Source organism: Esox lucius, chromosome 14 (assembly GCF_011004845.1).
Source record: "Esox lucius isolate fEsoLuc1 chromosome 14, fEsoLuc1.pri, whole genome shotgun sequence".
Lineage (NCBI taxonomy): Eukaryota > Metazoa > Chordata > Actinopteri > Esociformes > Esocidae > Esox > Esox lucius.
This window is the reverse complement of record NC_047582.1, coordinates 11,033,751-11,060,171: the sequence shown is the minus strand read 5'-3', so window position 1 is coordinate 11,060,171 and position 26,421 is coordinate 11,033,751. Positions and strand designations below refer to the sequence as shown.

The 26,421-nt window shown below is 40.9% G+C and overlaps 2 protein-coding genes across 7 annotated transcripts; one reads left to right on the top strand and one right to left on the bottom strand.

Moving 5' to 3' along the window:
* Positions 1-182: 182 nt before the first annotated feature.
* On the bottom strand, positions 183-12,083 carry lmbrd2b (LMBR1 domain containing 2b). 2 transcript variants are annotated; one of them, XM_010877250.4, is made up of 18 exons: positions 11,914-12,083; positions 8,067-8,279; positions 7,819-7,934; positions 7,127-7,225; positions 6,764-6,931; positions 6,440-6,650; positions 6,261-6,335; positions 5,978-6,091; positions 5,657-5,840; positions 5,346-5,527; positions 5,075-5,208; positions 4,848-4,953; positions 4,566-4,663; positions 4,278-4,381; positions 4,118-4,164; positions 3,893-4,025; positions 3,666-3,792; positions 2,091-2,154 (listed from the first exon to the last, which is right to left on the bottom strand). In XM_010877250.4, exons 2-18 carry the CDS (start codon positions 8,238-8,240, stop codon positions 2,091-2,093), a joined length of 2,136 nt encoding a protein of 711 aa, XP_010875552.1. In that variant the 5' UTR covers positions 8,241-8,279; positions 11,914-12,083. The 2 variants fall into 2 exon arrangements, with proteins under 2 accessions (XP_034152719.1, XP_010875552.1); XM_034296828.1 differs by lacking the exon at positions 11,914-12,083 and having other exon boundaries at positions 183-2,154; positions 8,067-8,240.
* A 6,819-nt stretch (positions 12,084-18,902) lies between these two features.
* Positions 18,903-25,639, top strand: ppp1r3b (protein phosphatase 1, regulatory subunit 3B). Of its 5 annotated transcripts, XM_020053148.2 has the most exons (3): positions 18,903-19,088; positions 21,769-21,948; positions 23,932-25,639. In XM_020053148.2, the coding sequence occupies exons 2-3, from the start codon at positions 21,803-21,805 to the stop codon at positions 24,824-24,826; spliced, it is 1,041 nt and encodes a 346-aa protein (XP_019908707.1). In that variant the 5' UTR covers positions 18,903-19,088; positions 21,769-21,802; the 3' UTR covers positions 24,827-25,639. The 5 variants fall into 5 exon arrangements, with proteins under 5 accessions (XP_019908707.1, XP_010875555.1, XP_010875556.1 ...); XM_010877253.5 differs by lacking the exon at positions 21,769-21,948 and having other exon boundaries at positions 18,904-19,088; XM_010877254.4 differs by lacking the exons at positions 18,903-19,088; positions 21,769-21,948 and adding an exon at positions 19,813-19,921.
* Positions 25,640-26,421: the final 782 nt, after the last annotated feature.

Below are 26,421 nucleotides of genomic sequence, written 5' to 3'. Positions count from 1 at the left end.
ACCCTCATACCAACTGTAAAGAATGGATTAGCATTTTGGTTTGGGGCTATTTTGCTACCTTAGGTACTGTCCAACAACCCATCATACATGTATTTTCCTGACGTGACTCAAGAGCACTTAACATTTCTCTGACCCTGGCTACACCGCAGTCCTCTCCATAAAATTGATATAATTACAATACATCACTTAAAGATGCTTTTATTTTGTTCCACAACACAATATATAAAGTATGTTCTTTTATTCTGATATAGGGAAAACTGAACCAACACCAGGGTTTAATAAATTAACATTCCAGCAGAGTGAAATTACTGTACTAACATATTTCAAATGTACATAAAACATCTTTACCAAAACCAGTGTGAGATTGGTTGCCTCTCACAAACACTACAGTATATTGTATAATTAGGAACTTTCATTTTCTACCTTTACAAAGAGATTAAAGTTAAAGGGGCATCTAACCCCAAGACATGACACTGTTTTACTCTGTAATGGGATATTGTTAACAAATTTGTTCATTTACAAATAAATAGCATGTTGTACATGTTTTGACCATTGTCCACTATATTAATAGAACCATACAAAAACAAAAGACATCTTAACTTAAAATACATTAGTGCATCATTGACATGGACACCGAGAGCAGAAGGTGACTGGTAGCATTTAAAATAGTATTTACAGCAGATTACATTATTCATGATTGTAGAACTCCTTCCAAGATGAATATCATGCATTTAACCTGCATGCTCTTGCGTGTGCATGTTCATTCTCAAACAGTAGTAACTTCTGCTGACAAAGTGTGCAGTTTACGGTTGAAACCCTCCAGTAAAAGATGTTAGGAATTTACAGTATTTCACAGATGTTATAATCTTGTGCTGTACGTGCCAAGACCTCTTAATAAATTTGAGACTAAATATATAAATGCAGGACATCAAGGTCACTTGTTTTGATTGAGCCAAGTAGCTTAACAAAAAAATATTATTGGAAAATGCATATTTGCAATTTTAGTAATGCAGTTGATTAAACCAAAAAAGAAAACTATGGCACCATAATACCCCCAAAATACTTCAGGAGATTCTTTTAACAATAAATAAGGCGTTACTAATGTCAATGTCATGACACAATATTGCAACTCAAATAGAACTAAACTGAATTTAACAATTCTCAAACATACCTTTAAGGTAATTCTGACATTAGACATAAAATGTAGTATACCTCACAATGGTAATTTTATTTTTATCATCAGCTCATTAGTAGCAACATCTCCAGCATCAGGGCTCAATTCCAATTTTAGATCCAGTTAGCACAAATCGGACATCAGTGCACTTCCACAGAAAAAGAAATGAAGTTAATGACATCCATCACAAGTAAGGATTCAGATCTGTGGGCAATGCAAACCCCATGTGTTAATTCAGTTAAGTGTGGACTGGATCACACTTAATGCACATGAAATAGGACTGTTTCCTGTCCTCAGTTTCTATGGTAGCAGCTGCAGAAACAGACCCAGGAAATGTTCCTTTGTGCCTTCCATAATACCATATTAATTGATTGAAATATGTATCATGTGTTCCACTATTTGTTTTTGTTGAAGAAATAAATTCTACTTCATTCATTAAAAATATCTTCCTCCAAAAAGATCCTTAAATAGTAATATTAGTTCTTCAATCTGACTATCTTAAAGATTTCAAATGAACTGAGGACCTTGAAGGGAATTTCATAAGTAATAACTAAAATGACAAACCAGTTTGACGAATTAACAGCTGAGAAACAATGATAAGCCCAAGTGGTGTATGGGTCGCCATTCATCACATGCTTAACACTGGCTTGCACGGGACAACTGATAGCTGCCTAATTGGAAAGAATATATCAACAGCCGCTGGACTTTTCTAACAGGCCACAAGCAACTGGAAAGGGGCCGTGCTGGAATCAGGTCATCAGCGCAGTGGGAAATAGAGGTCATGTGCAACATTCAAAGAGGAACGAGAGAGTCTTTCCTTCACATAGTCTTCCATGTAAAACAGATGCATGGATATATAGATCTGTATATACACTTTTTTTACATTTCTGCTCCTTTGACTTTCCCTCCACTTCACTCAAACGTCATCAAAGATCCTGCTCCGTGATGAGGACATGGACAGGTACCTTCCAGGTACATGCCTGGAAAATGGAGACGCAAAGTCAGCAACCTGTATGTCTAACACAGACTCTTCTTAATGTAACAAAACACTTAGTGGGAACCATGTGTTAAGTCAATTGTCAAATTCCCTGACTTTACCCTGACTAAAAAGCTGAATTTCCATGACCTATAATGAACAGAAAAACAAACAGCTTTTGTGCAGAGCACTGAGCAGACACCAGCCCAAAGTATTTTATACCCATCAATTTGCAAGCTTTATTTACTAGTTCACGTACGTTTTCAGTACAAAACTAAGTTTTCACTGCTTAAACACACACCGATCAGCCATAACATTATGACCACTGACAGGTGAAGGGAATAACACTGATAATCTATATAAATATATACACCGATCAGCCATAACATTATGACCACTGACAGGTGAAGGGAATAACACTGATAATCTATATAAATATATACACCGATCAGCCATAACATTATGACCACTGACAGGTGAAGTGAATAACACTGATAATCTATATAAATATATACACCGATCAGCCATAACATTATGACCACTGACAGGTGAAGGGAATAACACTGATAATCTATATAAATATATACACCGATCAGCCATAACATTATGACCACTGACAGGTGAAGTGAATAACACTGATAATCTATATAAATATATACACCGATCAGCCATAACATTATGACCACTGACAGGTGAAGGGAATAACACTGATAATCTATATAAATATATACACCGATCAGCCATAACATTATGACCACTGACAGGTGAAGTGAATAACACTGATAATCTATATAAATATATACACCGATCAGCCATAACATTATGACCACTGACAGGTGAAGTGAATAACACTCATCTCATCATCATGGCACCTGTCAGTGGGTGGGATATATTAGGCAGCAAGTGAACATTCTGTCCTCAAAGCTGATGTGTTAGAAGCAGGAAAAATGGAAGGAAGGAAAAGCGGTGAACCACAATGACAGAACTTTAGCCAGGCATGATCATTTCAAAATGGGGCAATAGTTGCCAAGGTCACCAAAATCCCCACCTTTATGCAGTGGGAAAACATGGGCGGCATTCCAAACTTTAGGGATAACCCCAGAAATGACTGTTTAGTTAAAACATGAGATAAGTAATGCAACACTAACATGGATCCCGTTTATCAGCCCTGGTAGTTTTCTTAATGTCTATAGCTAGTAAGGAATCCAGAACCTGTTTTTCTGTGAACAGACTCTGTGAAAACATTTGACTCCTACCCACAGAGACCTGTTTGACATCAGGATTTTACCTACATTTTGGAGTAGGGGCAGGGGTTAGTGTTGGGTTTTGAATCCGTTTCTTTTCCTACACAAAACCATTGTTTCCTCACAATAGCTGATTTAGTGTCAGCGACTTAAAATTTCCAAAAGACTAATTCACATTTGTAATTCATTAAAATCATAGATTTGGCCAAGGGTCAGAAAACATAAGCACTTTAAATGGTTGGTTTGTATTGTTTGGGAACTCCTGTTTTACCTGGTAGAATCTGTTTCTAGAGGGTCATCTGAAAGTGTCTCTGCATTGAAGTCCAAAGGTTCTGCGTCCTGGAGAAGTTCTATAGAGTCTCTCTCTGTCCCCCTGCCAGTCCGAGAGTACTTCGCCTCTGTGGGAGGAGAATTAAGAAAGAAAAAAAAAAAAAAGAATGAACACTACAGCTTTCGGCAGGAATTCAGCGCAAGCAGCCTTGGGGAGCCTTCACTCACGTCTGCTGGGGTTGGGGATGGGGACGGGGGCAGTGTCGGAGTAGTTGGTCTCTGTCATTTCGGCTGCCTCATTTCTACTCCTGTTCCTTGTGGTGTAGTCTTCCCGTGAGTTACCATAGCGCTCCTTCCAATCCTACAACAGACAAGCCTGACGTTATCACTCTCAATCTCTGTCTACTGCATGCACTAAAGCAGCATGGGAAATCTCTACAACTAGGGAGTTACCCTTCGTCGGTTCTCTCTATCCTCTATCCGTTGGCGCTTTCTTTTCTCTGCGAAAAAAAAGAATCAGCAAGTACCGCTTTTTCAATACAAAAGAACGCAGACAATAGAAAAACAAAGCTTGTCTCATGGTCAAATGGTTTAATTCCAACAAGGGCCACACCTCTTCGAATTAGCTCTTTGCCCTCATCGATCAGGTCCGAGGTCATTTCGTTGTCTCCTACGAACTGCTGGAAGCCCAGGAGGTTGAGACAGCGAGTGCCGAGGCTAACGGGTGCAGACAAACAGCAATGCTCCATTAGAAATGCTGTTCTGGCACAGTGTGGCGCACTCCTCCATACTCCTTGAGCAAAATTAAGTTGAATTTGTCACATACTGGATCATAGTATTATGGATGGGACTGGCTTCACCACCGTGTCGTTCCAAAGTCAGAGCAGCAGGTGGGACTCACCTGAAGTAGGTAGCGATGCAGAGCAGCAGTATTAGCATGGGGTAGTAGATGTAGAAGCCGTCCGCGATGAACGACAGAACCCTCATGGAACCCATGATCTGCAGACGGGTGACATCGGCCATCAACAAAAGGGTCCCCGCGAGGCTCACTTGGTGAACTCATGGTGCTCATTAGGCAAGGGTTGTGGGTTCAAAAGCCACAGGGGGCCAGGAGGATGACAACGTCTGCATTCACTGTGGATAACTGCATCAGCTAAATGACAAATGGAGTGCTGGGTCTTACCGAGGTATAGGCGGTCTGCTCCTTCTGCTGGTGGGAGATAGCAGAGTCCATGTGGATCAGACCCAGGAAGTTCAGACACAGAGGAGGGGTCAGACGGCAGAAAAGCCTGAAGATCAACAGGACATTTAAGCAAAAATGCCTGAGGTGGTGTTGAACATGGCTAATACACCAAGGCTGAGAGCTGTCAGGGCATTTAGGTACGACACACTGAAGAGTTGCTCACTTACATGCCGCTGAACTGCAGGCTGTAGGCATCAGTCTGGTGGTGTGAGGCAAGGTAGTAGTAGTTGAACACTCGAATCCGGAACACAGTGGAGTAAACACACGTGCACAGGAAGAAGATGGTGATGAAGCACGCCATCTGGTGGACAGAACAACAACGGTCACGAGAAACCCACAGCTGCCAACCGACCTATTCGTTCACAGCGGTAAACCCTGCTGGACCGTAACATTCTCAGACGCACCGATTGGCTAAGGGGCCTCGGGCCGGTGTCTCACCTCGATGTAGAGGTAGTTGTAGTCCCTCTCAGCGAGCTGGATGAAGACTGCGAAGAGCGAGAGGACGGGCTGAGTGCTGAAGAAGGTGCACTCGGACCACACCACCGCCACCGAGAATAGAGAGAGAAACACGGCCAGCAGCCGGTAGAACCACTGCCGGAGCAGGCACTCCCAGAACCACTCTAGTGGAGAACACACAGAACCACAAGCTCTAATCACTGAGGCCCATCACGACACCGGACCTCGTACTGGAGGCGTGTATTAAGCCCGTTGGAAGGCGGACCCCAGCATGACGGACACGTCTGACCCACCTACAGTCGGAGTGTAAAGGTATCGGCTGAACCAGCTGGTTGGTTCAGTGGAGGGGAAGCTGTGGACAAACTGGTGGGTTGCACTGGTCTCATTCTTGGCCACGTCCTCCAGGTGGATAGCCTGCTGTAAGAGGATCTGCCACTGGACACGGGTCCTGTTGTGTCTCTGCACAGCGTAAATTACCTGACCATTCACAAAGAAACGCATTGGTTTCATTTAACCACAATTCAACCTAGAGTAATATATCCACTAGATTCGCTCAACAAAAAACCCATAGTGGAATATACTCAATGAAGTCATTCTTATATATTGTTAATGACCTGTTTGTGAAGCTTCACCAGGCTCTTCTCACTGGGATAGGTGTTCTGTTTGTCATCAAAGTCCTCATAGTCATCCATATTTCTACCCATCTTCTCCTGATAGTCCACAGGACACTAAGGTACAGAACTCTGTTAGGATGAACAACACCTGACCTTCCCTGTCTACAGCATTTTCACTTGCTAAGTGGTCCTTTTAAATGACACTGTGGGCTTGGACTCCACATACTTCACTAAGAATCTGCAATTGTTCTTTGTTTTATGACGCTTCAGTCTTAAATCTTACCTTCCTTAAAATAGTGTCAATGTACTTCCTCAATGGGTGGTTATATTTGATGGACTCTTGAACTTTCCTTACTTCCTGAAACAGGCACATAAAAGGAAATCAATTAAATGCAACTCAGTTCCTTCCAAAGAGCGCGCAGTAAAGCTTCACTCTCCTGGTAATATCAGGATGTTTCTAACCTCCATGACATCCTCCAGGTTCTCCTCAGCGTCAGCCTTCTCGGTCATCAGCTTGGCTGCCTTGAAGTACGTCTTGATGAGCAGGTGTCCCCGCCTCGAGGCGTTCCAATAGGAGCGCGGTATCTCCACCAGGCCGTAACCCAGCAACAGCACCAGCAGGAACAGGCCCCAGGTGTTGGCTGCAGTGATGCCTATCGTCTGCAGCTCGTACCTGAGGCAGAGAAACAGGCCAAACAAGGTTAACTTGAGACCTGTGTGGTCTATGTTTTATGTTAACCCCTTCCAAAGCGCAGGTTTAATTCCTCCGTGTTGCGGTGCACTCACCAGGACAGCTGCAGCTGAGGATGGACGGCCACATAAATGAGCAGCGAGCCGAAGATGAGCAGGTACGTTCCGTAATAAATAGCATTCTCGATCAGCGCCGTCTTTATTTTCCCAGTGATGGAAAACCCCCCCGAGCGAGCATAGGACTGCATGAAGGGCAGCAGCAGCCTGAGGAGACCAGAAAGCCTGAAGTAAGGTAGCTTTACTATAATGTTCTTGTGTTAGGACAAACACAGTAGGGAGAGATGTGTGTAGTAGGGTCTTACTGAGGAAAAACCACCAGTAAAACTAAACAATATCTGTCCAATTCTTCATGAGTAATGTTTCCATACAACACCAAACACATTGTGCTCTCAGCCTCACCATGTGAGACACTGAGATGTCCAGTAAACAACCCTCCAGAACACAGGCATTATCCCATCCGGAATGTAGCTCCACGGTTTGTAACACACCTTGGGAATGCTGCCATTGAAAACACACAAACAGTGTTAACACGCCAGTTTGGGTTACCGATTTAACATTAACCGAAACATTGAAAATGGACATTGATCTTCATATTCAAACAACAGTCCAATGTTTTCTTCGCATCAGTAATCTGTCATCTGAATGGACATAGGTCAAACAAAACCAAAAACAAGACATTAATACAGTGACAGGGGAATACACATGAAGCGGATACAGTTTCTTAAGGAAAACCGCCTGCATGCTGGGAACAAATCATTGTCATCGAATTAAAGTAATTTATTTTTAAAGTAACAAAGCAAGCAATGGTTGAAAAGACAGCTGAAACTCGATTGAAAAGACAGCTGAACTTGATTGAAAGGACAGCTGAATTCGATTGAAAGGACAGCTGAAACTTGATTGAAAAGACAGCTGTTTTGAATGACAGCAGTGCTTACTATTGCCTCATGCCTTCTGGCTGGACCATTCATCCCTGGTCTTCAGTAACGCTGGTGACCTTTGACCTGTCATAACATTACTCTGCCCTTACCCAGAGGGCTGAACCTAATCATACTTAACATATGACGACACACTCAGGGGCTAGGAGCTCTAACCTTTTAGTGGGTGTAACCGAAGTGGAGTTTCCTGCGGTTTGATTGGATAGCAGCGGGGTCACAGGGGGTACAGTGGCGTGCTCCTCATGATCAATTTTACACTGCTTGTAGATTGTCTGAAACCACCAAACGTACACACAAAGACAATCACAGCGGTGACACACACACACACACAGGTCACCGTGTTTCAGTTATTAGGCTGCGGGTAAACTTGGGTCTTAGCAGCACAGCGCGTTAATGGTACTAACCGTGCTGATGTCCAGAGGAAGGATGAAGACAATGAGGAAACACAGGTACCAGGCCAGCAGGGTGCCAAACAGCACCATTCTCTGCTGCTTCCGGAAGTCTGCATAACGATGTAGGAGGAACAGAGCCAGGACAAACACCACCACTATCTCCAGGCCCAGGGCTGCCCCGCTCATCCTGGCTCAGTTGCTGCCCTCTCAAAGGCAAGGCAGTGGCTGAAAAGACAGAGGTGGAGAATCAATCTCTACAGTGTTATATTCACTGCGTGCGTCCTCAAAGGCATGTTTGTTTTAAAGTAGGCCTGGTTTTAGGTTAGTTCTCACTATGGGCACAATGGATTGAAGACATCATGTCCTGCCTATTGAAAACTAGTTTAACTGGATTGGTCCAGTGACTGGTGTAAACAGCTGATCGGAGGAAATAAAAACCTGTGTTCACACGTCAGCCCACATCCAACACTGAACCCGTGTTTTGCAGTCATCTACCAAATGCTCCAGAATTGAAATGCAAAGAAAAATACCCTTTTAATCTGCAAGTGAGGGGGCAGAAGAAAACACTATATAATAATATGGCTTCCCACTCAGGAACAGAAGAGCACCTTACAGGAAACGTGCACACCAACAGCAGCCGATACGTTCCAGGTTAGTTGTTGCCGGATAGAAGGAAGTAACACCTACGAAGGCACTGAAAGGGGAAGAAAGGGTGCTTGAAGGAGGGAGAGCGAGTGCCTCACACTTATCAGCACATCTTCACATTTCAGTCAAGTCAGGCGAATTCAATTCAGCAACTGGAGCCCAAAAGAGATTGGAGACAAGGGTAGTCATTCAAGCAAAGAGGTGAACTGAAGCACAGAAACATCAAGTTGGGAGTTCAGGAATGAATACCTGGAAGAGAGAAAGAGAAACAGTGGGACAACCCAAGGTGAACGGGCAGAGCTTCAGAGAAGTGGGAGTCCATTAACGCAGACCTCAGCAGTGCTCTGGAAACCATTAGGGGAACAGTTCAGAAGAAGCTGGATAGAATTGGGAACATCTGTTACTACATAGGCAATAGATTTACAGGAAAAGGGAACTGACGTGATGAAAGTCCAGGAGGCAGCAGGAAATTGTTACAGGAGTGGAGGCCGTTGAAGAAGCAGTCTTTTACAAAGCGATTAAGTAATAAATGGTGTATTCCATGAAAACATCAAGAGGTCTCATGACAATATTCAATATGAAAAGTTGTAGTAAGAAAGAACAAGTTCAAGTTTCTATAAGAACCCCTTTAAATTCCTCAAAGCACTTTCATTAAGGAGAAAAGTGGAACTCTAAACGTTTTAGGTTAGTGCTTACTATTGTCAAAATGGATTAAAAACAAGTTCTGTATATTGAGCACTGTATATTGTTCTTCATTTAGAGAGAAGCAAAATTCAATTGTCCAGACTCGTGGATAAGCTTGTTATGCTAAGGCTAGGCTAAATGTTGATTACATTCCTTTCAGAACTGGGCTGACACCCAGGTATGAGATAGTGGGAGACTAACATTCACATATGAAAATGATTGCCATGTAGAAAATGTTTTGATCTGCATTCACTACCACAAGCTGTTGCAGACAACAAAACCATGGATGTGTGCAGGTTTCCAACCATACGTACATCACACAAGATCTCAGACCTCACAGGTTAAATGTTATGAATGATGCATCTTGCCATTAAGAGCCAGCATTTATAAAATGTGTTGAGTAAACAGATGGTGGCATTAACAATCGATTGAAAATGCTAAGTTTGCAAGGTCATTAAATTTAGAATTCTCTGGTAAAACTGTTAAAATGTAACTCTCCTGGTTGAATTCTGGTGAATGACCAATATGCCCCAATTTGAAAAGGAGCATCTACAGATAAAGGCCCCTTAATTCAATTTATTTTTTTAGATTATTAGCAAGGCTACCTAAAATACTATGGTGGAAATTATTTTAACCAAATGCGGTCCACCGGTTGCAAACAGTCAAGACTCAACATATGTAAAATAATTCAGGAAGATGCACTATGATGCCTTGCTGACAAACACGACCAAGTGGCCCAAATTGCTCACAGGTGGATTTCAAAAAATGAGTCATTCTCTCACGGTTTGCAGCCGAGTGTGAAGCGGTGGGGATGAAAATCAGTACCTACAAATCCGAGGCCATGGTCCTCACTCAGAAAAGGGTGGCTTGCCCACTTCAGGTTGGTGGAGAGTGCCTGCCTCAAGTGGAGGAGTTTAAGTATCTAGGGGTCTTGTTCACGAGTGAGGGAAGGATGGAAAGGGAGATTGACAGACAGATCGGTGCAGCTTCTGCAGTAATGCAGTCGATGTATCGGTCTGTCGTGGTGAAGAAAGAGCTGAGCCGCAAGGCGAAGCTCTCGATTTACCGGTCAATCTACGTTCCTACTCTCACCTATGGTCATGAGCTTTGGGTCATGACCGAAAGAACAAGATCCCGGATACAGGCGGCCGAAATGAGCTTTCTCTGCAGGGTGGCTGGGCGATCCCTTAGAGATAGGGTGAGAAGCTCGGTCACCCGGGAGGAGCTCAGAGTAGAGCCGCTGCTCCTCCACATCGAGAGGGGTCAGCTGAGGTGGCTTGGGCATCTGTTTCGGATGCCTCCGGAACGCCTTCCTGGGAAGGTGTTCCGGTCCCGTCCCACCGGGAGGAGACCCCGGGGAAGACCTAGGACACGCTGGAGGGACTATGTCTCCCGGCTGGCCTGGGAACGCCTCGGTGTCCCCCCGGAAGAGCTGGAGGAAGTGTCTAGGGAGAGGGAAGTCTGGGCATCCCTGCTTAGACTGCTGCCCCCGCGACCAGACCCAGGATAAGCGGAAGATGATGATGATGATGAGTCATTCTCTCATTGTTTTTTGGCTGTGAAAATGAAGGGACATTGCCCAGGCCAAAACAGCCACATATGGAACATATGCAAAACGAACTTGCCCCCTCATTCTTACTGAGTGACACACACTACATCCCCTCCCCCCACTCAATTACTTTCACTAATAATGAGCTTGTTTTCATTGGGTTTTCATTTGAGTCCTTTTCTACAAAAGACCTGTTGTTCCAAGCAAGCCTGAAGGGGTTTTTGTTTTGCTCCTTTAGAGCATGATCAAATGACAATGGGAACATTCCGGTCTACATAAAAGTTTTGAGAAACACAACTGAAACATACATGAATGACCATCAGTGTGGTTACATAAAACATGTAATAAGGTGGTCACTGCAATTAGCAATGCTAGCTAATCATACGTAGCCTCTTAGTGTGTCATGGTTTCTCTATACGGGGGTGGGGTTAAGTTAATAACATTAAGCAGTGAGTATATGTTTTTAGTCTGTCTTTCAGAGAAGAGAACCAGTTATGGGTCTGTGATAATTAATTACTAGCTATAAAACACGCGTATATGGGAAAGAAAATCGCTGAAATCAGAAAAGGACAGCGCCACATCCTAATATTAAAAAACCACCAACATGTAGTTAGCTACTGTACTATGTGTTGGCTACCTAGCTATATAGACGGGCTTATTGTCATTACGCTATATCCAATAACGAACGTCGATACGTTCACAGTTGTGCAACAAAGACATAGCTAACATATTTTGACAGACCAGAACTTTAATAACGTTAACTAGCTAGCTAATATTTTCTAAATGTCCTTATGGCTGTCATTGCCTTAGGGAATTAATAACAACAGCTTGCTAGCAACAAACGACCTGTCAAAAAAACGAGTTAGCAAGTGCAGTATAGTACTGTAGTACAGTAGCTAGCTCCTTAGCTCCCAGCTAACTTAAAATCATGTGCAAGCTGTGTAGGTAGTAACTAACTAGATGAGCTATATTGTGTCTTACCTTCGTTTTAGATATCGGCAGATCCTAGAATTTCTTGATGAATTACGGTATTATACAGCAACCAAAGATAATGTAAAACAAAACTAGCTACACACAGAACTGTGTAGTACGGTGTACCCGGGTGTACCACCATGGACGAATTAGCGTCACATCCACAGGGGAGGATGGGAAGTGTATGCGTTTCGCTTATCGTACGTTCTCGCAAAGGCATTACTGTGGACTACATATCATGCAGGAACCAATACAGTAAGAGAGCCACGTCATTAGAAATAGCATTTAAATTCAAGCCACGTTAAAAAAAATCTCAGGACTAGGATAAAAAAAAAATCCCTGACCTATGATTTCAGTGGTTTCAAGAGAACTCAGAACTCCGACGGGGAAAACTGTAATTTAGTGACAACTGATTGATTATTAATTGTAGATAAGTCATTCAAAAACCTTTACAAAAATATCACTGACGTTATAATTTGATAGTTCCGAGTTGTTGTGAACGTGGCAACAGACCACAGAAAGACAGCTGGTGCCCTAAGTTTTTTCTGGGAAGTACAGAAAGAAATGTGCTATCTAAAACCAACCAACCAATGCATGCCTCTTCAACATTAAGAATTACAAATCACATCTACTCTGTTTATTGAAGTTCTCTCTCTGATGTTTGAGAATTTTTTTGCAATTGAAAGGTGCCATGGTAGTTGGTTTGTTCAAGATTCATAAAATGGCTACTGAAGACTGCATCTTACTTATCTATCCATTAGGGGGGAAGCACCCCCGAAAATACAGACAGGTCAATATGACACCCTGGAAAAGAGAAAAGACCCAGGGATCCATTGACACTGATCCCAATCAATATGCGATTTGTTAAATTTTTTATCCTCTGAAACATGACTCAGACAATACTTGTAAATGAGAAAAAAACAGTGCATGTGTACATCTGCAGCATGGGTTTGAATCCAGCGTGCATTTTTGAATACTTTGTTTAGTTGTTTCTTTTCTCCCTGTAGAGGTCCCGATTCACTCTTGTGTGTTTGAGATTTGGTGGAGTGAAGACCTCTGAGTTCTTTTGTTGTTGTAGTTGTACGATAAAAGCACATTGTATGGTATGCACTGTTCTCACTAGTGCTGACTATAGCCTTTTGGGGCACTAAACAACCACTTATGTTGCTTAGGGCCCCTAGTGGTCACGGGCTCCAGGTGACCACTTATGTTGCTAAGGGCCCCTAGTGGTCACAGGCTCTAAGTGACCACTTATGTTGCTTAGGGCCCCTAGTAGGACCCTGTCTGTGTAGTTCTGAATTGTGATGTTTTTCCTTCAATAATGTCCTAACCCGTGGTGTCTAGACAGTCCTTTAACTCTTCAATGGCCTTCTTAGTCCATTAAGGCACCATATGAATGACAGACTAGAACTGGACTAAGTTTAAATAGACTCTAGACTCAGACCACATGCATTTATTTATTATTACAATTGTAATCTTAATATGTTCACCTGGCACAGCCAGAAGAGGACTGGTCACCCCTCTGAGCCTGGGTCCTCTCTAGGTTTCTTCCTAGATTTTGGCATTCTTAGGGAGTTTTTCCTAGCCACTGAAATTCAACGCTACTGTTGTTTGCTCCTTGTGTAGTTCTTGTCCTTGTGTTTTTCCTTCAATAATGTCCTAACATGTGGTGTCTAGACAGTCCTTTAACTATTCAATTGCCTTCTTAGTCCATTAAGGCACCATATGAATGACAGACTAGAAGAACAATACCAGTCAACAAAAGTCTCACAATTGTGGGAAATCTATTTCAGTGACAAGTGACTTACTTTTGACTTCTGAAGTTAATCTTTTCTCCATTGTCTCTATTGCATTGTATAATTCATGAGTGAGAGAAGCAAGTACCTGCAATACCTTTTTGTGAATACATATAAAATCCATTGTCTAAAATAATGTTTAATTCCTACATTCCTTCCTATGTATACCTGGTCTTTTGTTTTCATCAGGCCCAACAAGGCCAGTGCAAGTTATTGCTACATAGGAACATGCTGCAGGGCAGCTATTTTAGTCTAATTCTGAAAAGTTCAGAGTCTATATTTCGCTGACCTCCAGAGCAAATGTTTGGCTTATCACAAACTTGGCCCTCTTGTGTTTGAACTTCACAAGGCTGCTGATCAATTATTTGATCAATTGACATATGGACCACCAGTCTGCCAAACACACATTGTCTCTTTCATAATTTTTTGTGTCAGGAACCAAGCATTTGAGAACTAGTCATACATAAACATACTTTGCAAATCAAAGTTGGGCACTTTACTTACTTATACATGTAATGGATAGAGATCAACCTTGAAGGAAGATATTCATGTTGTTAGTTTACTCAGTGGAGAAGGCAGAGCTATCATCCCAAATCTGAAGTCACTGAATTAAATGTTATATTAAAAACTGTTATGATAAGGGTTGAGCTATACTTACATTACTTCAATGTGGTCAAGGTAAGGGTAATGGTTTTGGACAAGCTTTCCATGGTCAAATGTTCTCTCAGACCATTTGGCCTGTTAAATTCATGCTCCGCCCTCTCGACGAGTCAACCATAACACAAGATTAATTTCTGTGTGTGAAAGTAACTGAAACTCCAATGTGCCTTAATGTGTCTTTTGTTTTAAATGATATCTAGCCATGCACTGATTCATGAACCATCTATATTCTAGTTGCATCCAGTTTTCTGGGACACCTTTGCTTCACATGTTTATATTTGTAGGTTGTCTGAAATGTTATGAAATAAAAATCCAGCACATTCCTCTTTGAGAATACATTAAAAGGCAGTAGGGTGTGGATTTTCCTTAGGCATTGTATATAACAGAATTGACTAAATCACCTAATTTAGGTCAGTTTAGCCTTATCATATGGGTAAAGGTCCATTGGCAATTTAAAACACTGCTTGTTGTTTTCCAGTGGGACTCTGGACTTAGTTGTGGAATTCAGACTGATATAAGTGAAACGTTTCACAAGACAGTGGATTCAGATCATCACATTTCATAATAGTTGAATGGCTCACTTGGAAATTGCTCTATTCTTAAATATTGTATCTGCAGCTTTTCATCTCCCAAACATGCCACCTTTGTCCTACCAACATCCAGGCTCTGTCCAATAGCCTTTGGAAGAAGTCTTCCTACTGTGCTAAGACGACAAGTACTGCAGTTTAGCGAAGTACAGACTAAAAACATTATTTCCATAGAAGGCCCCCACAGGGTACACACATTTTTTATTCAAAATAAGTTACTGTAATCATCAAATGTATCAACAAAACATCCATCGAATGATTAGGTTCTCCTTGGTCGCTTAGGGAGTCACTGCAAATACATCATGAAATTGCTGCTGATGATTGCATCGCTAATAGGGTAACATGGGGCAAGACTTCCCCCTAAGATATCCCCCTAAGATCACTGTCTATTTACTGAAACAAAAAAGAAGAGTATTGTGATTTTTTTTGTATGTTGAAGATGGCTATGCTTAGAGTAATGGATTATAAAGAAAAATAAATGTCTACAGTTGACAGATTCATTTGTAATTAATAAACAAATATCTTTAGGAAAGGGGTGTTTTTTACGGCTACTGGAGAATTGGCCCCATTTTATTACACGACTTACATTTTCCTTACATGCCATTTCATACAGTTAAACAAAACATATTTTCGTTTAAATAAGGCAATGTTTTAAATCCCAGCAATCCTTAAAATGGAGGTGCTGAAAAAAAGAATGATGAAATTTTGTGGTTTTTGTGAGAGTTACATGGGGAGGTATCTTACCCCAGGGGTGTATTGCCCCATGTTACCCTACCTTAATTTTCTGTTTATAAACTGAGGCTTATACACAGATTTTGAAAACATTTTCAATCACAGTGGTTAATACATGGGTGTGGCTATTACACAAGTTTACGTTGCTGTTTTATTTTACAGATGATTGCTTGACAACGTAGAGGTTTCAGAAACTCATATAGCACATATGATACAACTGGCTATACAGGGTTTTCAGAAACATATTTTATTCTTAAACAAATTGATTTTGGTAGAACCCTATGACAGATGACGAGTGTGGTTAATACTCAAGTTTGTATACACACAAAGCTATAAACTTAATGGTGCCGTTTATGCACTGTGTGGGTCATAAACAGGCAATTATGATATGGCTTTTTCAAGGCATTAAACCTGGACTGGGGTGGTCAGCTTGAGGCTATGAATGAATGCCACCTGGGAGGTGTTGAGTACTACTGAGTGGTATGGTTCGAAAATGCTGAGTATTCTTTTTGTAGGGAGTGTGCTATTTACAATGAACAAAATTATAAACGCAACACTGTTCCTGCCTGTTGGGCTCCGTCCGGGGCCTCCCCCAGATAGGGCCAAAGTGTCGCCAGACCCCCCTGTCTCAGTCCCAAGGTCTTACGCTGCTATACTATTGTGCTCAGGATCTGGTCACGGCATCTTTGTACATTCAAAATGCCATCAATAAAATGCACCTGTGTTCGTTGTCCATAACACGCCTGCCCATACCATAACCCCACCGCCACCATGGGCCACTCGATCCACAACATTGACATCAGCAAACCGCTCACCCACACAACGCCATACACACTGTCTGCCATCTGCCCTGTACAATGAAAACCGAGATTCATCCATGAAGAGAACCGCTCTCCAAAGTGCCAGATGCCATTGAATGTGAGCATTTGCCCACTCAAGTCGGTTACAATGACGAACTGCAGTCAGATGAGGACGACAAGCATGCAGATGAGCTTCCCTGAGACTGTTTCTGACAGTTTGTGAAGAAATTCTTTGGTTATGCAAACCAATTGTTGCAGCAGCTGTCCAGGTGGCTGGTCTCAGACGTTCTTGGAGGTGAAGATGCTGGATTTGGAGGTCCTGGGCTGGTGTGGTTACACGTGGTCTGCGTTTGTGAGGCCGGTTGGATGTACTGCCAAATTCTCTGAAACACCTTTTGAGACGGCTTATGGTAGAGACATTAACATTAAATTCACGGGGAACAGCTCTGGTGGACATTTCTGCAGTCAGCATGCCAATTGCACGCTCCCTCAAAACTTGCGACATCTGTGGCATTGTGCTGTGTGATGGAACTGCACATTTTAGGGTGGCCTTTTATTGTGGCCAGCCTAAGGCACACCTGTGCAATAATCATGCTGTCTAATCAGCATCTTGATATGCCACACCTGTGAGGTGGATAGATTATCTCGGCAAAGGACTAGTGCTCACTAACAGATTTAGACAGATTTGGTGTTCTGAAGGAGGTGGTCTAACCCTGCTTGGCCCAATTCAACACACAGACCAGGCCACCCTCTAAAAATGGCATGGCATGTATTCTGTGTGTCCAGTTACCGTTACAGTTCAAAGTTGATGTAATTTTGTGTGGAAAGTAAAGTAGATTTTTGAGTCATGTGTTAAGTCTATATTTAGACGATGAGGGTGAAACAAGATAATTTGCGTTGAAATATGCAAAAATCCCATACAGGTGTGTACATTCATGAAATAGCACAAATATAAGCCCCCACCAATTATATTATATCCTAACCTCTATTGGGTGTAGTGAAAGCATTGTGAGTTTATCATCACCACTTAACGTATTAAACTACACTGGAAAGATTACATACAATGTACTGTTCACAATGTGCCCTAATACTGTAAATCTCCATTGTCACTCTTCTGTTGAGTCAGTGGGGGAAAAGGCCTCTGGAGTTTTCTGAAGGATCCCAACAACACGCTAAAGACTTTGCATTTCAGTTTTGTTTTTAGGCTTTGTCATACAGTAGATCATGCAGACAAAGGAAGGGTAGTGAAGTGTTCTTTTGAATGATGTAAAATGAAGAAACTGTAGAGCAATTAGTGTTAACAAACTGCAGAATAGCCTACCTGTGCATTTTTCCCTAATGGCATGCAATGTTGAACGTGATCCACACATGCAGAAGAACAGTGTTTCAGCTCAGCCTACATTAATCACCAGTCCCAAGGAGACCTGTTGACATCTGAGAACCTCTTAAGAATTCCAGACTATTAGTCATGCAAATTAGGATAAAGATTAAGGCTGTGGAGCAATGTGCCCAAATAATCATATGCAAATGTGTTATGTAGTATTGCAGACCGTATATTGGCTTGGACAATCCCTGGAATTTATCCCGCTCATAAGTGACTGTTGTCAATGCTTAATTTTCCCTTTCTGAAAATCATGTTATATATTTCAAGACTCCACAGACTTTCCTCAGATGAATGAGCTTGGTCTTCCATGTGGAATGTCTATACATTCCTAGGTCAATCCAGGAAACCCATCCAGTTGTCAAACATTGCAACACTCAGCTGGCATCTGCTTCACTAGAGACCATCTATCCCTACAAGGCAATTTCTGTATTTGTTTACTCTAAGCAAACAGTGGCTTTATTAGGCATTCTAATGCTGATGTCATTCATAAGTACTTGATTATTTTATTTTTTGCCATTATCTCAATAAAAAAAGTAAAGTAAACTTTTTATCAATGTGGCAGATCAGTGATAAGGGCAATGAAGTGATAAAGGCAATGTCAGTTCACCTATTTTTATATGTGGCCTTGCAATGCAATTTACTATTTGAAGCAAAACAACTCTAAAAAGCCCATCCAATATTGTTTGGATGTTTGTTAAAGCACTGGCCATATTTAAGAGGATCAAAGCGTCTGTGTTTCTCTGCTCTGTAGTTGCTGACGTTCGGCCAGATCTTACAACATCTGGATGGTGTTTATAGTGTCTGCTAACCACATTATATTTTACAGCAATTAGTAAGGCAATGACATTTGATGACAGGGCATGTAACCATTGGCTGATGCATGCTCCATCTGAGAAATGGAACACGACCAACAACCTCAGGTGGTTGCTGACTAATCTATATCCCTTTGCAACATTAATAACAACTTGTTATTATTTATAGATTAGTCAGTCACAATTTACCCATGATACATTGCCGTTGTGATCCTATTAAATGGTGGTCATTGAGTGATGTATTCTAATGATAGTAGCCATGCGGACAGTGTTCTCGAACACAATACCCAACCTCTCTCATCGTATTTAAACGGGTCACGCAGTCAAGTGTTTATTTATTTATCCCCTCAATTGAATGTTCTAGAATGTAAAAACTAAAACACACCCTTCAAGGAATCGACCTAAGACAGCAGGTGAGTTCAATTAACTACCATGTACTATTTCAACAAAAAACAGGTACGTTTAATTCCTCCAGGACTGAAGTTGAAGAAACATAACATATCCCTACAAATGGCTGTTTCACAGACGAGCCCTGCGAAAACTTTAAAAATCAAAATACACAATACATGTCATGAATCATGAAAACAATCACAGAGAGCACAAAACACACATTTTTATTATTCTAATTCTTTCTCAAAAAGATGATCATATCACGAAGCCGCAATCAATTTCGTTTACCCAGAACAAGTTGTGGCAACAGTAGTTCCCTGCAATCCCACTAGGGGCACTAATTCATTACATTTAAATGGAGTTTGGAGATTTAAAATGTGAGGTGCAAAGAAACGTAACGGTGATTTACCTAACTTTTTGGAGATTGATGGGATCTCCAGAGTTACCCATCCCCGTGGCCTTGTCTGATCGTTTTTATGCCAACAGGGCAATGATGGTAGTTCATACAGTAGAGGTTCATAAACAAGAAGCATGCAATGCTTAAATGCTATGCCTACTTTCTGATTTAATGCAGTGATGTGCTGAAACTATTTCCTACGGATTTATATTCTATCCTTCGCTATGGCCCTGACCTATACATTACCACAGAAGGTTCCTACAAGGCCCAATGTGATTGGCTACAGTAGGCCTATGTTCACGTGAACACAGCATGATGTTTGAATAGTCTACCCTAGGCGGTCTTGTAACCTCCCACAACGAATGATCAATGCTAGTCACAGCTTTTCCCAAGAGTCATATTTACGAGTAGGGTTTGGAAGAAGCGGCGGCATGAATAACGTTTGTGAAGTGGCAACAGGTTTGGTTATATTTGATTTGTAACAATTGTTGAGTAACATTTCAGTAAAAGTGATTGTATCCTACATGTAGCCTAATCGAAGAGGACCTTTCGCAAATGAGGACAATGGGGATTTCTGACTGATAGACTTAAATCTATAACTTCAATCTACCTGAATTCATTTCAAATGTTACAAACAAATTGCACGAGGTAAGCTTGTTCTCCGATTACATTAATAATATTAACATTTACAGTATTTCAATATAATTTGAAGTGGCAGTCTTAAAGTTTATACAAGCAGGGGAAAATGTACCTACTCTTAAGGCTGATGTGTGAACGCTGCTATATATTACACATTAGCTAGTGTAATGCATAGCAGGAATGTAACCTTAATTTGGCGATGCTATCTTTGTTGCCAATTCGTACAAGGGGTTAAGGAATAAAATAAATAAATGTTGGCTCCTTGAAACCCTACAAAGTGTACCTTGCCATGTTCTCATCTCTTCGGATTGAGACAGTTGGGTGTTCTCACCAGGTCCTGCATGTCATGATTACCCTCACTGACTCAGAGATTTAAACAGGCAAGTTGATTAAGAATTAATTCAAATTTTCAACAACAACCTGGGGGTAATTTGAAGGGGAGGAAGAGCAATTGGATAGATTGGGTTAGACTATTGTCCCCAGAGGGTCATTCTTTTTCCCAGCACTGTACATCACAATCAACATTATACTCAAAACACATCATTACCTAACAAAGGGTTAACTGTCTTGCTCAGGGACAGAACCACATATCTTTTTCACTTGGGGGATTTGAACCATGGACCTTCATGGATTCATATGACCTAACCACTAGGCCACCTTCCTGCCCAGATTAAAATGGGACATTTTGAGTGACCCAGCAGTCTGGGCACTTCATTATAGTTGCAGCATTGCGACTTGGGCTGTGTGATGGAGGCGCTGGAGATTTGAGTGATGAACAAGTTGTAGACATTTTGTTGCTACATTGCACTATAGCAACACCTTCCGGTGGGTTGGGGGTCTGAAAGCTAAACTGAGAGAATTTTTTAAAGAGCATTTCCTCCAGTGTGCTGATTTCACTACATTGGATGAAATTAAAATGTTCTGGATAAGCAAGCCCTGTAAAAATAAGTAAAGGATGTCAGGATGTTTCAGAGAACAAATATCTTGATCATTAACTATTTTTGTTGCTGCTGCAATGAGAAGGAACATTTATATTTTTTGAAAGTAGTGCTGTACACCATCATGGATTAACTCATGGAGCAAAATATTTGTATTACAGTACTTTTTCTGAATTCAAACAACCCTCGCTGCAACTAGAAACAGATATTTAGAAAATAGTTATTTGGCTGAATCAGGGCCAAATACAGCTTTTGCAAAACATCTTCATGCTAATGTGTAAGGACAATATGGATGCATTCACATATTCCATAACAATGTGAAGCTAGCATGAAGACTCCACCCTCTCATGAAGGCCTGAAATTAAGGCCAAATGCTGTACTGTGTTGTTTCAGAAAACAGGATCATTGTAGTTAACACAAACCTTGCAATCTTCATAGAAGTGGTAGCACTGAAATAGCCTCCAACATTACTTCCTGTAGTAGCTCCGACTTATTCAGGATACAAAGGCTTCATTTATTTAAAAACTTCTGATTTAAAACAAAAAAACACAGGCTTGACACAGTTAAATGGAAGGAAGAGGAAAATTATGACTTCTAGCAGGCAGGGGTAAGAAACTTCAGTACTGGAGGGTCAAAACACTTATATTTTTTGTTTCTATTGGTAGTTAATTGTTTGTCACCTGGTATAATTTGGCTTTCTATGACGAGTTGTCTACCCCTGGCTTATAGGAACTAAAGATTGAACTGGAAGGAATAGCAAAGCATGGCACAGGGAAGCCAGAATAGATTTCAACCTTATGCTTGGTGGAAATTCAGCTGCCCCATAAGGTCAGGCAGGGGTCGTCTACTTAAATTAAGACACTGCAGAGCTGGTGCAACATATGGCTTGGAAAATGTACCTCAATCCAGGTATGAAAAATGTTCTTCACCTAATAGTCCATTATGCAATTTTTACAGGAATATTTAAATAGTTTTTCTTTTTGGTAGCACTCCAAAAATGAATGTGCTGCTTCATTCAATAGGAGCATGGGAGTTGTCTTTTTATTTTTCTCCCATTAGCAGATTAATTCTGTGTTTCATAGATTAGCATTTTATATTCACAGTATTTGGTATGATAAAAAGCTAAATAGGAGGCTGATTTGGCAATGGAACCAGAAAGTTTGTTCCCATTGAGGTACTCTTGATGGTAAATACCTGGATGTTAAATGTATACTAATCATTTTAGAATATGCTTTTTCAGAATATACCGTTACAGAAAGTCACTTCCACTGGTAGTAAATAGCAACCTGTAGTTAACGTTCGATTTGCCCTAGCTCCTGTTAGGGTAATCGCATTTAAGTAACGTTAACCAGCTAGCTAGCTAATTATCGACGTGCATGTAGTCCATTAATGGCGTTTTTCTGATCGCAAAACACACAGTAAACGTAAAAAAAAAAATGCTGAATTCATTATAACGTGGAACTCCGTGACGTATTTTACAATAGTCTATTGAGTGAATGCATTCATGACGTACTAAAAGAACGTACTTGTACACAGCAAGGAGAAAATATTCTGCCCCCGTGAGTGAACTGAGACGGGGAAACGTGCAGGAAGCTAGCACCTTTAGTGATGGGAAGAAAATCAGTGCCGTTTCTGTGATGTTGAGAATGTATTATTTTGAAAACGGTACTAATTGTGATTGTTCACATGTTTGTGCAACCTATTTTTCCGAAATAGTTTTTACTTTTAATGCACTTCCTTTCATTGTAATTTCCCAGATCTTGAACACCTACAGTGCTTGAACAACCAAACAACAAGCAACGAACAACCCCACGTTGTTGTCCTTTTAAATGGTTTATTTCTTGGTTGGATCTCCTAAAACTGCATGTCTTAGCTACTCTCTGTGGGGTGCTTAATAATTCCAGGAATGTTTTTTTTTCATTTTTACCCATATTTTTTCTCCTTCCAATTTTTGATGGCCAATTTGCTAATCTTCATACTGTACTTTTTGTTATAAATTTGCCATGGTAAGTTGACCACAATTTCTCATCCCTGGATAAAGGTACATTTTAAGAGCTGTATCTTGCACAAGTTCCCATGTGTATTAATTTAAGTATGCTGGCTGGCCATCCTTATAGGACAGAACAGCTTTCCACATATCAGATGGACTTGGATCAAGTTTAAGATCACAAATTCTGTCTAGGAACTCAAATTGCAATTGCTATCACAGTTTCTGAACAGAGAGGCCCACCATTAATGTGCTTCCGGGTACACTTTTCAAAGCCGTTTCTAGCTCAGGGTTTAGACAACAGGTGTTAAACTCATTCCATGAAAGACTAATTGTCTGCAGGTTTTTGGTCCTTCCATATTTGAGGAATGAATTAATGCCACCATGCACACAATTGTGGAATTACTTTTGTAGTGATTGTACACAGTTTTTTTTTTTTTTTTTTTTTTTTTTTTCCTAGTATATTTTTCAGGAATATTCAATGTTAACAAAATCTTAAAATAGTCTGTTCATTTTCAAGAAAACCAGTGAAAAGTACAGCAAATGTAAAATGCCTATAAGAGCATCAGTTTATTCAGATTGTCTTGTCAGGTGTACCACAAACCTATGATTATTTATTCACATTTAATCAGTACCATGGTTATGCATAATGCTTGTCATATTTCTTCTATAAGGAAAAAAATCATATTAGGGCAGTTCCTGCAGGTGTAAAGGGTACATGAAATTAAAAAAAATGCAATGTTTGCTCTGTGAGCACAGCATACAGTTACATAATGTTTTACCTAAAGTCAACAAGGACAGTGTGCATTTCACAAAATTGTGTGTATTCTCGTAAAACAATATTTGAAGCAACTAGATGAAGGTGTTTCACCACAACTTTTTGGTATTTTTGCTTTTGCCCTCAGTTTATTCAATCAATTTCCTCCGAAGTCGAACATGCCGGTTGAGTTGGCCATGCCGCTTTACCTGCCAAACGACAGCTTCCGCTACAGGAGGACCCCAAAACCACTACGACCGTGTCTGAAGCCCCGCATGATGTTCCAACCCGCTGCCCCTCCCAAGCTGATTGAACCAGAAGAGGAGAATGGAAAACCCAAAAGGAGAGTGTCCTTTGCTGACCACCGGGGCCTGGCACTCACAAAGGTGAAGGTATTTTCGCAGTTTGATGACTTCATTGAGATCCCACTCAAAATTAGATCGGAGATTACATCAGAGGTGTTCAACTCTGCCCTCAAGTTACCAGAGGAGGAAGACAAACTGGTACTGGACTTCATCCAGCCCTCCTCTGACTACCTCCTGTTCCGTCAACGTCTGGAGACTGAGCTGGTCTGCCTGGAGCATTGCATGCTGAAAGAGAAGGCACTGGCTGGAACTGTGAAGGTCAAAAACCTGTCCTTTAAGAAGTCTGTCAAGGTGCGTGTGACCTTTGACTCCTGGAAGAGCTACACGGACTGGGATTGCCAGTATGTGAAGGACACCTATACGGGCTCGGACCGTGACACCTTTTCCTTTGAGTTCTCTTTGCCAGCTGAGCTGAGGCCACATAAACACGTAGAGTTTGCCATCTGCTACGAAGTCAACGGTCAGACGCACTGGGACAGCAACCAGGGCCAGAACTACAGGATCGTCTGGTCTGCACTGAAGAACGGTCGACAGGTAAGCTTGAGCAGTAACCAGCAGAGACACTTGATTGATGCGGCAATTCATTTTGATCTCTATGGAAGTCCCAGGTGTTCCCATGGCATCTTCCCAGAGTGGCCAAGTTATGCAGGATATGAGGACATTGGACCCTACTACTGATGGTTGATTGTTAGAAAATGTTTTCTTTTCAAAAGTTGAGTGAAACAACAGAAGGCTAGTCTGGCTGTGCTTTAGGACAAAAGCAGTTAGGACATGGATGAACATGTGACATACTCATTCCATTGCAGGTTTGATAAACAGGAATATCTCAGATGTTAATGAACCAAAAGAAAAACCTAATTAAGATCTCTTTTGTACTGGATACATATGTTTGGATGAGCCATAGTTAACTTGACAGGAACTTGGATAAACACTGTTATGAAGAAATGTGTGATGCACAGAACACACAACGGCATACAAAATAACTGGAAGAAAAGTGTTTTTCATGGTTGTCAATCTTCCAGTGATTTTGTTTTTAACAAATAGATTTGTAATCAATATGTTGTACTTTCACATCACATTTCTTGCACTGACTTTTTTTTTTGTTTTAGTTGATTTCTGTTAAGTGATATGACTTAAGAATTGATGTAGGGCTAGAATTTGCACAATAAGTTTGTACTGAGCTCATTCTATTATGTGGGTGTTTGTTTCTAAATCCTTCCATTTTTTTTAAAAAAAGGGGTGGGAACAGCAGCAATTAATTTGGCTGGAACTTTAGAAATGCACATTTCTGTCTGCTCCTAATGATGGTTTAAAATGTTTTACTGTGTTCACTATGCTGCTCTATGTAAATAAGAATAATTCATGTGTTTTTAAGGTAAGAAGGTAAAGTATTAAGGATGGATTGTGTGTCAGAGATCTAATTATAGTGTTTAAAGAGCCGCTGTATACTATTAATGCTGGAAATGTGAAATAAAGAATCTGAGATATTCAGTAATGTTTCTCTTTGGTATAGCCAACCTCATTTAAAACCCTCAGTACAGAGGTGGTAGGATCACCGGGGAAATGAAATCAAGCCTCTTTATAATTCAGTTATCTGAGTATATTCAATGAATTCTCAGATTTTTAAGTAGTGATCAGTGCAGAATTTGCTGAAGTCCAATGACTATTGGCAAAATTTCAATCCTTAAAACATCTTACCTACACTAATGTTTTTTCCTGTACAACTCCAGTCCTTCAGGGGGTCATTCTTTATTAATAATTTGTCTTATTAATAAAGAATGAGTGGAGCGACTCCTAAACAAAGGATGAATAGGAGGACTGTGAAGGATTGTTGTACAGAAGTGTTGCCATGACTGTGTTGTTGCCCACTAATTCCACTAATTGATCGCTACTCAACTCTAGAATGTGAACAAGTTAAGGACATTACGCTAACCAAAGGTTTGTTTGACTATTATCTTATCCATTTACCCTGACCTAATTACTATGAACTCTGATAAAGCTCAAGTTCAAGTGTGTCCTATAAATGATAAACATGGAATATACATTGGAATAAAATGCTTGCTTTCCTGTTTAACTCACAATAGTGCAACAACAACAATGGAGATATGATGGGTAAAACAATGGAATGGTAAACTAGAACAGTAATTTAGCAAGACTGAAGCCATACTTTTTGCCAAATGGGGAATGGAGGTTGTGTAGGTGAGTGGATGGGTGGTATTGTGCAGGAAGTCAAGGGTGAAGAGTTTTATGGTCGGTCTCTGAAGCTCTGATAT

Excerpts from the sequence above, each read along its gene's own strand:
- lmbrd2b (XM_010877250.4), bottom strand. The coding sequence starts at position 8,240 with ATGAGCGGGGCAGCCCTGGGCCTGGAGATAGTGGTGGTGTTTGTCCTG. Across the intron at positions 6,651-6,763 it reads CCTCAGCTGCAGCTGTCCTG|GTACGAGCTGCAGACGATAG; the intron begins GTGAGTGCACCG and ends TCTCTGCCTCAG. Across the intron at positions 4,382-4,565 it reads TGCATCGCTACCTACTTCAG|CCTCGGCACTCGCTGTCTCA; the intron begins GTGAGTCCCACC and ends TGCACCCGTTAG.
- ppp1r3b (XM_020053148.2), top strand. The coding sequence starts at position 21,803 with ATGGCACAGGGAAGCCAGAATAGATTTCAACCTTATGCTTGGTGGAAA. Across the intron at positions 21,949-23,931 it reads GAAAATGTACCTCAATCCAG|TTTATTCAATCAATTTCCTC; the intron begins GTATGAAAAATG and ends TTTTGCCCTCAG.